The sequence below is a fragment of the Nannospalax galili genome, unplaced genomic scaffold (assembly GCF_000622305.1).
Source record: "Nannospalax galili isolate Female #2095 unplaced genomic scaffold, S.galili_v1.0 scaffold180, whole genome shotgun sequence".
In the NCBI taxonomy this organism is placed as follows: Eukaryota; Metazoa; Chordata; class Mammalia; order Rodentia; family Spalacidae; genus Nannospalax; species Nannospalax galili.
The window spans coordinates 4,543,600-4,559,330 of record NW_008348199.1 but is presented as its reverse complement, the minus strand read 5'-3'; the positions used below and the strand labels follow the sequence as shown (position 1 = coordinate 4,559,330).

The following is a 15,731-nucleotide window of genomic DNA, read 5'->3' as shown; positions in this document are numbered from 1 at the left end:
CTGGAACTTACTCTGTAGACCAGGCTGGCCTTGAACTCACAGAGATCCGCCTGCCTCTGCCTCCCAAGTGCTGGGATTAAAAGTTCTTACTTGGTTCTTTTTTGTATTGTTTTATTTATTTATTTATTCACTTATTTATGTGTGTATGTGCTGCAGGGGGTGTTGCAAGTTTTTGGAAGTGAGGACAACTTGCAGAGTTTTTTTTGTTTTGTTTTGTTTTGAGACAAGGTCTAACGTAGCCTAGGTTGGCGGCTGGCTTCAAACTCCATGCATAGCCAAGGATGACCTTGAACTCCACCTCCCAGGTGCTAGGATTACAGGCATGCAGCACCTCCCCCAGTTTATGCAGTGCTAGGGATGGAACCCAGGGCTTCCTGCATGTTCGACAACAGCTTGAGCTACATCTCCAGTCCTGTAATTTTTATTTTAATTTTTTATTATTTTTATTTTATGTGTATGCATGTATTGCCTGCATGTAGGTAAGTGCACCAGTGTCGTGCAATGCCCATGGGGGTCTTCTGCAAGAACAGTGTTCTTAACTGCTGAGCCATCTCTCCAGCCCACTCTTTTTTTTTTTTTTTGTAATTTTTTATTTATAGTCAGGGGAACCATACTTCAGGAGAGCAGGCTTTTTGTTTGCTGTTCTCTCTGTATTTTCCTCCTGCCCAGAAAAGTGCCAGCTTTATGGATGTTCCATGTTACACTTTTTTGGTGGTGTTGTGACTTGCTAGATTAGACAAATGCTCTATCATTGAGTTCCATCCCTGGCCTCAGTGTTCCATAATGAATGTTGAATACCACACGTGGAATAGAGTGGATCAGGGTAGAGCTAAAAGAACCCAGATGTCTTCAGGCCAGGCCTTTCCTCCTGCCCAGCCTTTCCTAGGTCTGCCACAGTCCAGCAGTAGTTGATTAGGTTCTTGTGCGTGAGGGTAGGGGTTAGTGTTCCAGCTGTACCGTGTGGTCCTACCCAGGAATCGGTCCATCATTTCACTGTATCTACCTGGGAAAGGTATCACAGTACAGGGCCCTCACCAGGGCAAGAAGACACACTGGCCCGGGAAACAGTTCAAATGGTCCAGTGGGAGAGGGCTCGGCCCTAGTGTTGCTTATTGTACAAATGGGATGGATGTCAAGTGTTTCAAGGTCACACAGTGAATTGGCAGCTTCAAGGACCTAGAACCCACTTTTCTCACTGGCAGTGAAATCTCCCAAGTTGAGACAGAGGAGCCATCTTGTTCAGGCCTTGGAGACTTTCTGGCTGGGTCCAGACCAGACTTATCTGGCCCAGGGCAAGGAGGGGGTGTGCCTCCCTATCCTGGCCCATTCATAGGAAGGTAGCAGTGGTAAGGACAAGGCAGTGGCCATCTCCTTGGCCCTGGGGGCAATGACTCAGGTAGGGAGCAGGGTTCACTGTGTGAGTCACCCCAACTTATCCATCTGCCTCTCCAGGATGGTTCAAGGGACCCACGTCAAAGGCCCATCCCATCCTGAGATGGGAAGCTGGGTCCCAGGAGAAGAGGGTGGAGCTCAATAGACTTTACCTTGTGCTGAGCCAAGTAGCCTCCCACTTAGGCAAGAGGGCAGGGGAGGGGCAGCCCAGGCTCTGCTCCCAGAACCTAGTTTCCTTTTCCAGGAGAGCTTGGGTTTCGGCCTGTTTGCTGATGCAGAGAAGCATAACTGAACTGAGCTGGCTGGAGCATTTGAGGAGGGACAATAAAGCCATGATGATGAGGAAAATGATACTTACCTTGTTTACCCCACACCAGCCAGTGTGCTCAGCATTTCCCACCCATTATTTAACGTTCACAAGGAGATGCAACTAATTATCCCTATCTTCCAGGGAAGGAAACAGGTACCAAAGTACCTGTGATTTGTCAAGGTCTCCCAGCTTGGGAATGGAACCTATGTTAAGGAGGCTCCCCTAGAGCTGTGGGTGGTCCTGCCGTTCTCCTTTGTGGCTAGCTTTCCATGGCTTCCAGGAAGCCTTCTAGGCTGGGTTCTCCCGTGTTCCCTGCCTTCAATCTGTATTGCCGGACAGAGTCAGATGTATAAATGAGGCTTTTTGGAGGATGAGGTTTTTGGGGGAGGAAGAACTCTCTTCTGAATCTACCAGAACATTCTTTGTTTTTTGGTCTTTTTGAGACAGGGTCTCTCTGTAGCCCCAGCTGTCCTGGAACTATGTAGACCAGGCTGGCCTTGAACTCAGAGATCCGCCTGCCTCTGCCTCCTGAGTGCTGGGATTAAAGGCGTGCGCCACCACGCTCGACCTTCTTTAATGGTTGGTGGCAAGTGTCTTTATCCTCTGAGCCATTTTTGCGCCAGCCTCAGAACATTCTTTCTACCCCCTGGTCACAGGGGCCCAGCAACCCTTCCATGTCGGGTTTCCCTCTCCACCTCTTCAGAGCCAGTGAGGATAGCATTTGGTCACTAAATGGTGGCTTGCCCTGTATGAGACAGCCATGAAGATTTGTGGGGACAGACTGTTTAAGTCTGTGATGTCTCTCCCTACCTAGAAGTGGATGGGCTGACTGTTACAGAAGATAAGTTTTAGCACCTGGGTTGGGTGTTGCCCAGGCCTTTCATGTCCAAATATGTGAGAGGAAGGCAGATGATTGTGGCCCCTGCTGAGTCAGGACCTGTGTTTATGGTGGTGTAAATGAGTGAGCAGCCCAAGGGTTCATCTCATCCCTGCCTGGGGCCTCTAGCTGGCAGCCAGCCTGTACATAGACACAGGGATAGGCTAGCCTCTGATAGGACAGGGGGCAGTGAGGCCCCTCAAAGTGGCCCTGTGTTTGGACCAAGGGCCTCCCTCTCTGTTCTACAGGTTCTGCGGAGGGAAAATGGAACCTGTTTGGTTCGAGATCATCTAGGGGAAGGCTGTTAACTTGTTTGCAAAGTGTGGGGCCCAAGGACACCCCTACAACACTGATACCCAGAATTTGTTTGCCCCCAGCTTTAAAGTATCAGAATGTCCATATCCTGTGTTATCAGTTATAGCAGGTGTCTGAGATGTAGTGTGTGGAAAGGCAGGCACTGTGATTTGCTCACTGGGTAAGAGCCCGACACTACTTAGCATCACTGGCTCGAATAAATGACAGAATTAGACATGAGTCAAAAATCTGTTTTACCACTTACTAGTTTTGTAAAGGTAAGCAATCTAACTTGGAGCCCATTTTTCCAACTATAAAATGAATGTAATTCCTTCAGCATCAAGCTGCCATGAGGGTGAAAGAAAATTTAACAAATACCTTCTCAAATGCCCTGCCCAGTCCAGCCCTGGGGCCTTGGGCAACTCCATGTGCACTAGCCTGAGGAAGGTAAACCATGGCCCCAGGCCCTGAGACAGGGAGGAGGTGACTGACTGAGGTGTTAGGGAAATCAGTCAGTGGCAGGTGGGCTGCTTTCCAGCCCTGGCTTAGACAAGCCGTCTCACTTCTAAGGTGAGACACTCCAGTCAAGGAAAAAAACAAAACGACCAAACAGCAACAACAAAAAACAAGTATCAAGGTGCTGATCAGAACCTGGCTGAGAAAGGTTGGCTTCATTTTTGCCCACATGAAAGACCAAGTGGCAGGGGCGGTTACAACACTGGACCCAGAGCAAGCTGGAGGACATCTTTATCCTCCCCCTCCTCCAAAGTAGATGACTCCTAAAAAATTCCTCCCAGTCCTGGCCACACCACCTTACTAGCCAAGGGACCTGGGGCAGTTAACCTTGTAGTTTCCAGTGTGGTAGTGGGCACACCAAAGGGATTCAAGGTCAGCTGTGTCTCCTAGAGGTCAGTCACCAAAGGTCTCCTAAAGCCCACACACTGCAGCAGGGCCATGCTCATTCGCTCCATCTTCAAAGGACCCCACAACAAAACCAACTAGGGGCAAGCAGAAAGCTATTTTATACCATGCTTTTAATACAAACTTAAAAAAATCTGGAACAATATAAACTGTACAGATTTGATCAATCTTTTTTTGTTTAAACTAAATCTCTAAGCACACCAATGTCCCATTCCAAAATATTGCACAACATTCTGAATACAAAATGTCTTGATTGTATTCCTCCTTCACTAAAGAAAAAAAAATTCATTACCCTGTCCCCTAGCTCCTCTCTACGGCTGCCCCAACACACCCCCCCTTCCCATCCTTAGGGAGAAAACTAGAGAAACTACAGCTCACTGCATTGAGAGAAAAACCATTCTGGAAAACTTTCGTTCTTGACAAAATCATCCATTCACCTTCTGATTTGTTCCTGGGTCAGAGGGATGAGAGAGAGAATAGGGAGGGGGGAACAAGGTCTCATGTTCCTATTTTTTATTTTAAAGTTTGTTTTTCCTGAAAAAATATTGGTTTATCTCCTCTTTTAAGAAAAAATCTTGAAAAGAAAAAAATTCCGTTTCTTATGTTAGAAATATACATATATTATATATACCTCTTACATTTTACAAATGTAGCAAATTATTTAATACAAACGGACACCAAAAAATGTAAAAAATAAAAAGAAAAGTTTTCCTACGAAACCAGGTAATTAGTGCAGAGTTCTGTTTTCTTAAAAAAAAATAAAATTGAAGCAAAAATGCCTAGATTTGCGATGAGACACTGAACTGGGCCCTGAGAGCCCAGCCCAAGTCATGTTCCTGAACATTTTTTTTTTTCCTATTTCAAAAGACACAAGGGGCTGGGCTCTGATCTCCCCAAGTGTGAGAAAACAAACTGGGGTGGGTGGGGGTGGTACCTGTGTTCATGTGTAAGGAGGGGGTGGAAATGGGGATAAGGCAACACCCACCCTGTCCCAGAGAGGTTATTTACTGGGAATGTCACCTGTGTAGGCCTGAAGGCTGAGGGAGCAAGAAGCCCAGATTAGGTTGGCTAGAGATTAGGGGACAGATGGTGCCGGGTTAAGAACTCAGGGCCTTGCCCTGCTGGGGAGGTAGAGCTAGGGCCCACTGCAAGGAGGAGGTTGGCAGTGTCTGGGGTGGACTCACTGCCACAGCGGTTTCCGCTTGGGGTCCCTGGGGAGGATGGAGTGGGGTGGGTGCCAGGGGCTTTGGTGCTTTCTGGTGATGGGGCCCTAGATGCAAAGTGCCTCTGTCAGCCCAGGGGGTCACACCTCACAGCAGCAAGCTCCAGTAGTGCTAGGTGAGGGAAAGCAACAGGGTATGGCAAGAGGCAAGTACCCAGCTCTGAGAGAGGGGTATATATAAATGTACTAAGTTAACACCTGTAACCAAAAAGCAAGACATCTCAATTCAAGGCTCAGGACTGCCCACCACAGGGGCTGACTCTAAACTCTGTCTCTGTCTCCCACTGGCAAGGGTGCTAAGGTTAAGTGGCTCCACCCTGGCTAAGGTCACAGGTCAGTGGTTGAAGTCTAGAGACTCCTCTTAGGCACCAGGTTGGGGTGTTCATCCTGCCCTTCGGCGCTAATTTTTTTTTCTCTTTTTGGTCAAAAACAAAAGTGCAGATCCCTCTGCAGCTGGAAACCAGTTCCTTCTGCAGTGCTTCCCCCCCACCCCAGGAGTGTCTTGGGCTCAGCCACAGTGTCACCCCACCACATATACTGCCCTCACAAAGGACTAAAAACCCACCCTGGGCCCATCCCCTAACCTTGTACATAAATAAGCACTTGTTGCAACCTAGGATCACATCCAGAGGGGAAGTTCCACATGGCTTGGAATCTTTTAGAACAGGATATCAAGCCATGTTCACTCACACAGGCATGAGCAAGCCTGTGCACACATCTATACATACATGCACACATACATACATACACCCTCCCCCGACCTCTGCATTCTACCCATATCCCCAGGCCCAGAGAAAGGTGGCATTGGAGAAAGAGAGGCCACACATGTATCATCAGGTGAGTCTCCAAGGGCTATGAGAATTGTCTAGGCCAGGAGGGGTGGTAGGATGGAGCCACAGGATAGAGATGAAAATATTTAAACTGGAAAAAGTGCTAACCTCCTTAGAGTCAGACATTAGCTTTAGTGGAAGGCTCTCAAGTGGCCAGCCAGCTGTTCCCTGTAACCCAGCCTGAGAGGGAGTTGAGGCTAGGGCCAGACCTATTTGGGTGGCAGGGCCTGAGGTGGCTGGCTGAGGTTAGATGGCTTTGAATGAGAGGATAGCTGGGGGACAGAGGCAGTGGACACGAGGGCCAGCCTCTCCCTGCTCCAGCTGTTGCTCTCCCTTTCTTGTGAACTTGAACACACTAATCCTAAAGGAGTGTGAAGGGGAGAGAAAGGAGCAGCAATTCACATCTGGACCATTCTTAGCGCAGGAAGCCACTAATTAAAGATGTTACATAGAAAACTACATGTAAAAAAAAAAATTACAAAACCCAAACCAACCAAAATTAAATCAGAGGCAGGTAGGAAAACAGTCAGGGGCTGAGTTAAACACGACTGGTGCTTTGGGAGCCCCGCCGCCCGTTCCATGCCTGGGCTGGATCTTTTTTCTAGATGTGAGAACGAGCAGACTGCAAATCTTTATCTGCAGAGTTCTTTTCCTCCCGTTTTTGGCCTCTCTTTCCTTTCTCTTTTCTGTGGCCTTGGGTGCTCCTGGCCCAGCAGGCAGGTCGATGATCAATTGGCCAACACGACAGGCTGGAAGGGCTGGCTGGGATACTGCATGGCGTTTAGGCTGTAGCTCAGGCCTTCCACGAAGGGCGACTTCTCTAGGAAGAGGCTGTTGGTGCCACCTCCAAACACCTGGGACATGTCGAAGCTGTTGCTGGTGCAGGTGCCAGCTCCACTGCTCCCGAAAGGGGCTGAAGTGCTGCTGCCCTGCCCATCGGCTCCATCACAGAAGAGGCTGGGTGAGCCACCACCGTTGTACACGAATTCCTTGGCATTGGGGGAGAGCTGGGACTGAGGAGCTGGGCTGGCTGTGACGAAGTTCAGAGAATGCATAGACAAAGAGAGGCTCCTGTGCTTCAGCAGGTTGTTTGTGGGCGAGCGGGCCATGCGAGGCTGCTGCTGTGGTGGCTGCTGGCCACTTGCCCCACTGCCAGCCACACCCACACCACCCGATGCCCCACCACCCTTCTTCATCTTGGTGGAGCCGAATTTGGTGGCAGCAAAGGAGGCAGTAGTGAAGGTGATGGGCTGGGCGGAACGTGGGATGAAAGTAGGGCTGGGTGACTGGCCGAAGGATGGTGACGGGGAGTTGGACAGGGAGCTGTCCTGGCTGCCGATGGGTACAAACACCTGGGCATCCGGATTGAAGCTGCTCTTGATCTCCTTGTCCAGATCCAGGGCACCACCTCCTTCACTGTCATCCAGGTACAGTACTTTCACAGTTCCCTTCTCACCAATCTGATAGGACACCTCGAAAGGGTCAATCCAGACACTTAGCTCCTCAGGCACATTGGCCCTTACATCCTCCACAGCCAGGCCACTCCGCTTGGCAGCCAGCTCTACCACGGGATCTACCATCTCCCCAATGTGGACACATCGGAAGCCAGAACCCTTCAGTGGCTTGTCAGGGTACCAGTGGCCTTCGTATTTTGTTTTCAAAAGCCGCTCTAGCTCCTCCCCAAACAGGTCAGCCCGGCGTCGGGGCAGCTTGTTGTATAAATAGGAGATGATGAAGTTCAGAGCCACCTTGAGCTCCAGCTGCATGATCTTTTCTGAGGCAGAGAATCAGCACAGGGCGTGTGCACAAGCCAAGGACAGTGGCAGGAGAAAGATGGCAGCCCTGGGCTCCAGAGGGTCCTAGGAAGTGAGAAAGGAATACACGACACAGTGAATACACATACAGGTGGCAGGAGTGACAGACAACCGAGAACACTGATCTAGTGGCTTATTTCTTCCCTTTTCTGTCCTTTATTTTATGTATGAGTGTATTGCCTGTATGTGTATAAGTGCACCCATGTTGTGCAATGCCTGAGGACAACAGAAGAGGGCGTCGGATCCCCTGAACTGGAGTTTCAGACAGCTGCCATGTGGGTACTGGGATTCAAACCTGGGTCTCCTGCAAGAGTAGCCAGTGTTCTTAACCACTGAGCCATCTCCCCCCCCCCCCCCCCCCCCCCCAGTCTAGGCCTTGCTATGCAGCTCCCCAGCTAGCCTTGAATTTGTAGTGATCCTTCCACCCCTGTCTCCCAAGTGCTGGGATTACAGGCATGAACCACCACTCCCAGCTTTGGACAAGTCACTTTTTTTTTAATCTAGCCTCCTCGACAGTAACTTAAGAGTATCATGAGGTTCAATGATGAAATTTTATACTATGCTTGCCAATTAGTAGGCATTTGATAAAGCTAAGTATTATCTTAAAAGAATTCTAAATAGTGGTGCTGTATTTCCCTACCATTCTGAGAATTCAGGACATTGTATAAATGACAGTAAATAAATAAAGTCAGGTCCTTAATTCAGCTGGAGTCCAGAAGTTCTTGCTGTTTCCACAAGGTCTCTGTCAAGTTGTGCCCTCAAACTGTCACAGGCCAAGACATAAGCTTACATTTTTTAACTGCCCTCCTTAACTTGAAAGCGATACAGGTCACTGAACACGAAGCACTGCCAACTTTTCACTGGGGCCTGGACACTAGTCACATCCATCTGTCATCCTAGGCCCCATGGGCGTGGATGCTTTAGGGCTCAGTCTGGGTTTACAGAAAAAACTCTATAGTGTGACCAAAGGTTGCATTTCTATCCAGAGCACCTCCAATAATAGGGGCAAGGCCAGGCTAGAGCCTCCAGAAAAAGGCCAGACCCATCACAACCAGAGATGTGGGCCCACAAGGGAACTGCTGGACCAGGGGGTGCCCAGAGGTGGCAGGAGGCTGGCAGAGTATCAGAAGTGGCAGTGTGGCCTCAGGGAGTCTCTGTAGTTTCTTCCTGGCAAGGTTCAGAGTGTAGAGGATGGTAGAGGGAGGAAATTTCCCATCACCCTACAGCCTCCAGCTGGGGACCCATCACCGTTCAGTCTCCCAGGGACTGTCTGACCACCTGTCCCCTGCACCAGATCAGATTTATCAAGTGTTTGGAGAGCCCTACAGAGGCGGCAGCTCAGGATAAACTCCGATTGTTATTTTGGGATTCTCTCACAGCCAGATCCCACTGAGGTCAAAAAGCTTTATTCCTCAGGTCTGGGCAAGCCTCATGTTTCAGGAAGATGATCTATGAGGTCCTGGAAGTCAATGATCCTCATGTCATTTTCTCCAACAGGGTGGCTTCCAGACTCCATCTCAGGGAGAAATTGAACTGAAAAGGGCCACTTCAAAGGAAGGCAAAGCCAGAGAATGGTCCCTAACTAGACCTTTGGGCAATGCTCAGTAGAGACAGGCTTGATCTATGACCTACCAAGGGCATCTTCAGTTTGTGTAGGGACTTGTGGCTGGATTTTGATTAAAGTTCTTTCTGGTTCCAAAATGAGGTACCCAAGTACTAACTCTATTAAGTTTTTTGAACACCCATCCTAACACATTTTCATATTAATTTTTAGGCCTGGGCCCAGGGTCCTATAGAATAGAATTTTCAGGAAAAGGTTTCTGGGATGAATATACTCGAGAGGACGCACGGGGTCAATCTGGAGCAGCAGAGAATAAATAGCCCTCATCTAATCTAACCCTTAGTCCTGATCGGGAAATAGAAAGGCTCACATAGAGTCAGGAGAAGTCCTAGAACTAGGTCCTTTCCCTAGCCCACTACAGATCACTCAGCATTCAGGAAATCCTGATAGCTCCCTCGGCCCAGTCTCCAACACAGACTTGGTCTATAAGTTTCTTCGATTGTCTATTCATGATCAAAACAAGTCAAGTCCAGTCTTTTTAAGTTTAAAAAGAATAGTTAAAAAGAGTAAGAGGCAGCTGGTCGTGGTGGCACACGCCTTTAATCCCAGCACAGAGGCAAAGGCAGGCGGATCTCTGTGATTTCAAGGCCAGTCTGGTCTACATTGTGAGTTCCAGGACAGCTGGGGCTACAGGGAGACCCGGTCTCAAAAAGACCGGAAAAAAAAAAAAGAGTAAGAGGCTTGGTTTATGATGATTTGGGTTGCCCAGGCTGCCTTCAAACTTCTGGGTTTGAGCTGGGCACAGTGGCATACACCTGTAATCCCAGTACTTGGGAGGTAGAAACAGGAGGCTCAGGAATTCAAGGCCAGCGAAACCAAACCAAACCAAACCAAACCAGACCTCCTGTACTCAGAGCATCCTCCTCTTTTAGTCTTCTGAGCAGACAGCTTATGAATGGAGGTTTGAAAGGGTCATTGCAGTCCACTAGAAGTGTCCAAATTGGAGGAGACTAAAAAGTTGTGAAAAAATCTGGCATCAATTTCCAAGTATAGGCCTGTAGGTAAAGGTGGTATTTTCAAAGAAGTTTTTGGAAAGTAAAACAGACTTGAAGTCAGCAGGACATTCTCCCCAAGAGACTGCAGAACCCCTTAAAATGTGCCTTAGTTATCCTGCCCGGAAGGGCTTTCCTGTCACTCTGCTGTGTAACTGCCTTCTAAGTTTCCACCCCTGAACAGTACCGCCTCAAAAATGGAGCATTCTAAATGTAGGCCAAAGTTATTGGGAAATAAGCCTCCCACCCCAAAACACAATAGAACCACTGTCATTAGCTGGGCCTACAGAACCATTTTCTGCAGCATAAGCAACTAAAGCTTCCCATCAATTTCCACCTCAGAGGTGTTGCTATACAAATAAGGAAGCATTTAACACCACCTTTGCCTCTTTAATTGGAGAACAGGCCAGGCCAGATGGCTGTGGGGTGGAACCTTACAAAAATGCGGGATGACCAGGAATGAGATTTTCTGCTCTATCAGCTCAGACTCTAATTTTGACTTCAAGAAGCTTATGGAGCAGATTAAAGCCCTAGCCCACTCTTATCTTTAGCTAAAGATAGGAGTGACCATTTGGACGAGTTCCTTCATTTTTTAGAAAGCCATGGACAAATTAGAGCTTAGAAATAAAATATTTATGGGAATATGGTAAGATTAGAAAGCTTAGAAATAACTCTCTTTCAAAAAAGGAACAAGTAGGTTTGTTAAGCAGCTGTGGAGGACTAAGATCTTTTCCACCAACCAAAACACTAGAGAGGCAGCAAAAAGGAGAAAAGTGTTTGATAGGGAAAACTACCTTTTAATGTACTAAAAAGTTGCAGGTGAGGAAAGGTGGCCTGTTGTAGACCCTGTAGGTCTGAGGCAGAAGGAAGGAGTTCAAGGTCTTTTTCTTTTGGGTACACAATGAGGAGCCTGTCTCGCAAAACAACAATACATAAATTCTGTCCTAATAACTTTATGCTTCTTCACTTGTACTGCTAACCACAAGGTTAAACCTTGATCCTGATTCCTTCTGCTGACTTGTGCTTTAGAGTAAGAGCCCAGGAAAAGACAAAAACGGGGCCAGAGAGGGGGCATGAAGCTAAAAGAAGGCGTTAGTCACTGCAGGTTCCGGAGAAACTGATGAAAATGCAAAGCAAGCCTTTTTAAAGAACACCAGCAGTTTTGAACTCGGGGTGTGGTAGCACGTGCCTTTAATCCCAGCACTGGGGAGGCAGAGGCAGGTGGATCTCTGTGGGATTGAGTCCAGCCTGGTCTACATAGCCCCCAACTGAAGCTACAGGGAGACCCTGCCTCGATAAACCAAAAACAAATAAACCCCTGTTCAGCTTGGCGGGTGTGTGGTGCTCGCCTTCCAGGATCGGTGATCAACACACGCGGCCGCACACCACCATCTCCCTGAAACTTTCAGGCCACCCGGGGCTATCCCACGCGTTCCGTCCGGGTCAGGGCGCTGCAGGCTCCCGCGGGCGCCGGGACTCAGCGCACCCCCAAGGCGCACGGCCGCTCTGCACGCTGGGAGCACTAGTCCCCCGGCGCGCTAGGACGCATGACCTACTTTCGGTGCACACCACACTTCTCTGAGCACACTAGGAGGGCCCGGCCCGCCGGACCGCGCATGCCCCGCACCCCGACCTGGCCGAGGGTCCAAAGCCCAAGAAAAGTTTCCGACGCACATGCGTCGGGTGGTGGCCCCCTCCCATTGCCTAAGACCTTGGGCATAAATGTGCCCACACCTCACCTGACGTCCCTCCTCCCCCACGTCGATGCCCAGGCTTCAAGGAGGATGAACTTTCCCCTTTCCTTTCTGAACCTCCCGAGCCCACAGCTGAGGGATCTGCTACTGGGTTTAGGGGATGGGCTGGGATGGAAAAGGCTCCAGCTCCGGCCTCTTCATCTCAGCTCCATGCGCTGGGCAGCCGCTGTCTAGGGTGGCTTAGGTGGACTGAAAGAGAAACGAGTCTTTTTTCACTTAATACCTAGTGGGCTCGGCTCCAGCACCCCTATAGCCAGGAAGGGAAGGGCAGGAATCGACCCATTTTTCCCATCCTTTCCACCAAAGAAATTGTTAAGCTGTGGGGAGGCGCCGAGCCCACAATAAGAAGGCCCCAAAACAGCAGGGGGGCCCAAGCCTCACCCCACTTAAAGAAGTCTGAGAAACCAGACCCGGATAAAGGAAATGGTAAAAGGTTCCCAGATAAGGAAGGACGAACCACACATCTAAAGCCTGGACATCTAATAGTCAGATTTCGAGCGCATCCCACGGCAAGGCCTACCCTAGGACCGGACTTACCAGGTCCACGCAAAGCTCCCCTGCGGGGTGTTAAACCTCCCTAATCCTCCCTCCCACACCAGATGCCTTTCCCAATGCTTAAGCCAGAGATTGGGGGGGGGGGGCAGGCGCCGCGGAAAGCAATAGGGGTGGGTTTTTTTAGTCTTTTTTAAGACAGGGTCTCCCTGTAACCCCAGCTGGCCTGGGACTCACTATGTAGACCAGGATGGCCTCGAACTCACAGAAATCTACCTGCCTCTGCCTCCTGAGTGCTGGGAATAGCGACGATTTTTGCTAGGAAATCAAAGAGGGACCCACTCCCAGGGTAGGGAGGGTAGAAAGGCGAGGAGGCAGCTAGACACTTAACAGGCACCAGAAACCCAGGCTGCTGATCCCTAAGTGGAGCCGGCTGTGTGTGTGTGGGGGGGGGGGTCTGGTTGCTTCCGGGGGAGGGAAAGGCCTTAAGGTTGTTCCTTTGTATTTTGGTCAAGAGCTCAGTACATCCTCCTGGACAGAAGAGGAGTTTAGGAACAGGGGAGATCAAGCAGAATCAATCCCCGACAGTTCTCCCCTTAAAATACAAGAGTCTAAAGCAGCAGTGAATTCTTAGCACAGCCGCCTAAGGGCAGTCTCCACCAACCGGTCTTGTCTCCATCCCACAGGTTCAAAAGGGCCAGAAACAAACAGTATTCAGTCACCACCCGCAAAGGAAAAAAACAAGCTCGGATCCCCTTCCCACTCCCTGATTTATTTGGCGCTGGTAAGAGTTAGGCTTCTTGGGGGAACAAGGAAAATCTAGCCAGAGTGTGGGGCGTGAAGACGGGGGAGGAGGCGCAGAAGAAAACGCACTCCACACCCTGGAGAGGTCCGCGCTCGGAACCAGGTAATCAAGGATCAAAGACAGTGCGGGAGCAGCGGCGCGCACTCACTCGGGTGTCCGCGGCGAGGTGGCTTCCGCGTCCAGGGCGGTCCGGGGCGGTCCAGGGCGCTCTCTCCAGCCTGGCCCGGTGGCCGTGGTGTCCTTGGACGCCGTCTAGGGTTGCGGGCCGCACGGGGAGTTCTTCTAATTCAGCTTGATTTGGCGGTCCCGAGGCTGGCGCCCGTAGCGAGGCGGAGGCCGGTCCGAGGTGCGGCCGGCGGGCGGGTCCTGCGCTCCTGGCCCCGCCACTCGCACGCCACTCACTCGTAGTCTTCAACCACCCGCACCTTCCCGCGTCCGGGTCCGAAGTGAGCAAAGTCAATGAAAAGTTTCACCCTTAGCAACCCTGCGCACGGATTCGCGTTCCCCACCCTTGCGTGATGCGTCCCTCCTCCCAGCCGGGGCGGGGCCGTGCCGGGACTACTTTTCCACCAGCGGAGGCTTTAACTCCTCGTAACCCCGTGGCTAATGGGTGGGCGGTGGGTGCGAGGCTCGTGTGTGTGTGGGGGCGGGGGGCGGGGGGTGATGCCTTCCCAGGGCTTCTCCTCTTGGCTCTGTAGCGCTGACCTTTCTCAGCAAGGCTGCTCGCCTTTCTTCTCCAGCTGGCACCCTATTTCTTTTCTGCAAGTACCAAAGCACTCTGAACTCAGTACCGGTCGTGTAGCGTGCTTACCCTTGTAGACCGAGGTTGGTGAAGTCATTACCCGTCGTGTAGGGTCCTACCCGTGTAGACTGAGTTCGGTGAAGTCAGTATCCGTCGTGTAGGGCGCTTACCAGTGTAGACTGAGCTCTGAGAACTCAGTACCCGTCATGTAGTGTGTTTACCCACGTAGACTGAGCTCAGTAAACTCAGTACCTGTCAGGTACGGTGCTTTTTCGTGTAGACTGAGCTCTGAGAATTCGGTACCCGTCGTGTAGGGTGCCTACCCGTGTAGGCTGAACTCTGTGAGCTCTATCCGTCGTGTAGGGTGCTTGTGTGGCCATCATCGGGCCCCCAGGGTGCTCCCCGCACCAGCACCTGCCCCAGCGGCGACGGGGCACACACATTGGCGTGTCCCTCCATCACTTGACTCTCCTCTGGTTCCGGTCTGTTCTGGTGTTAGGGAGATGGGGGCATGACGCCAACTCTGGAAACGTTCGGGATCTGAAAGAACCCAGGTTCACCAGACCTTTCTAGCGCCGCGCGCCTGGTGGAGAAGGAAATGACACCTTACCCAGGAGAGAGCCACGCTTGGAACTAGATACCTCCGGATCAAAGGATGGGAAGAGGGGCGCAGTGGCCGTCGGGGGCCTGGGGCACGGTGCGGGAGGAAAGGCTAGCCGATCCGAGGGCCAGGAGGGTGAACCGAGCACGGTGGAACTATTCACGCCGAGCGCCCGGAAGGCCAGCAGACCCGCGCCAGTCCCGCGGGTTCGCGGCCCCCCTGCTCGTTGCTCATGCCCCAGGTATGCCCAGGTTCCCTTGGCCGGACTTAGGCCATGCAGGTCATATCGTTTTGTGACAGTGTGGGCGCAAAGGTGGGAGTGGGGGGAGCTGTGCTGGGTTCAAGGCACCGCGAGCACGGGTGTGTGTGTGTCCTGGTGCGGAGTCTTGTTCCCAATCCTGCAACCCCGGTTCTTTCTTCTCTTTCCTATGGGTTTTGGTGCAACATCAGCTCCCGAGCCCACGTGGGGTGGTGAGATCGGAAAGTTTACAGTTACTGTGCGTCTTATTTTCCTTGAGCACTTGGGCCATGGCGGAGAGCTTCGGAAGAGCCGAGCCCGGGTCCCCATCCCCCACCCCGAGCGCTCCCGCCCCTCGGCTGCCTTGGGCACCTCCAGGGACTACTTGCCTCGTGCGTCAGCAGGAGGCCGAGCGTCACGCACACGCCCCTCCTGGCTCCACCCTTCCTTTCATGCCCCTCTGGAGTGTTCCACCTCCGTGAGCCCGCCCTCTAGGTGAAAGCTAAAAATACAACAGACCTGTTAGCAACAGCCCTCCCATTGGTCCCCAAGCAGGGAGAGGCGGCATCTGATTGGGTGTTTGGCTGCAGCGACTAAGCCTGGGCTCTGGAAGTGGGCGCTTGCGCATTGGGTTATCGCATGGGATGCTGGTGTTTGTAGTCCAGGATTAGAAGAAGCCATGGAAGTCTGTGGGTTTACTTCCCCAGTTGTGAGATCTTGATTTAATGCAACAAGTATCTTTACATCGCCAAACTAGTTTCTTCATCTATAAAAACGGAGGCGATTAAATGATATTGTGTGTAAAGCCTTATTGAAATAGTTTTTC

General features: G+C 51.0%; 1 protein-coding gene across 1 annotated transcript; it reads right to left on the bottom strand.

The window, feature by feature from the left end:
* Nucleotides 1-3,888: 3,888 nt before the first annotated feature.
* On the bottom strand, nucleotides 3,889-13,835 carry Tob2 (transducer of ERBB2, 2). The gene is made up of 2 exons (XM_008844804.3): nucleotides 13,473-13,835; nucleotides 3,889-7,705 (listed from the first exon to the last, which is right to left on the bottom strand). Exon 2 carries the CDS (start codon nucleotides 7,610-7,612, stop codon nucleotides 6,575-6,577), a length of 1,038 nt encoding a protein of 345 aa, XP_008843026.1. The 5' UTR covers nucleotides 7,613-7,705; nucleotides 13,473-13,835; the 3' UTR covers nucleotides 3,889-6,574.
* Between the last annotated feature and the right edge of the window lie 1,896 nt (nucleotides 13,836-15,731).

Coding starts and splice junctions, on each gene's coding strand:
- Tob2 (XM_008844804.3), bottom strand. CDS start 7,612: ATGCAGCTGGAGCTCAAGGTGGCTCTGAACTTCATCATCTCCTATTTA.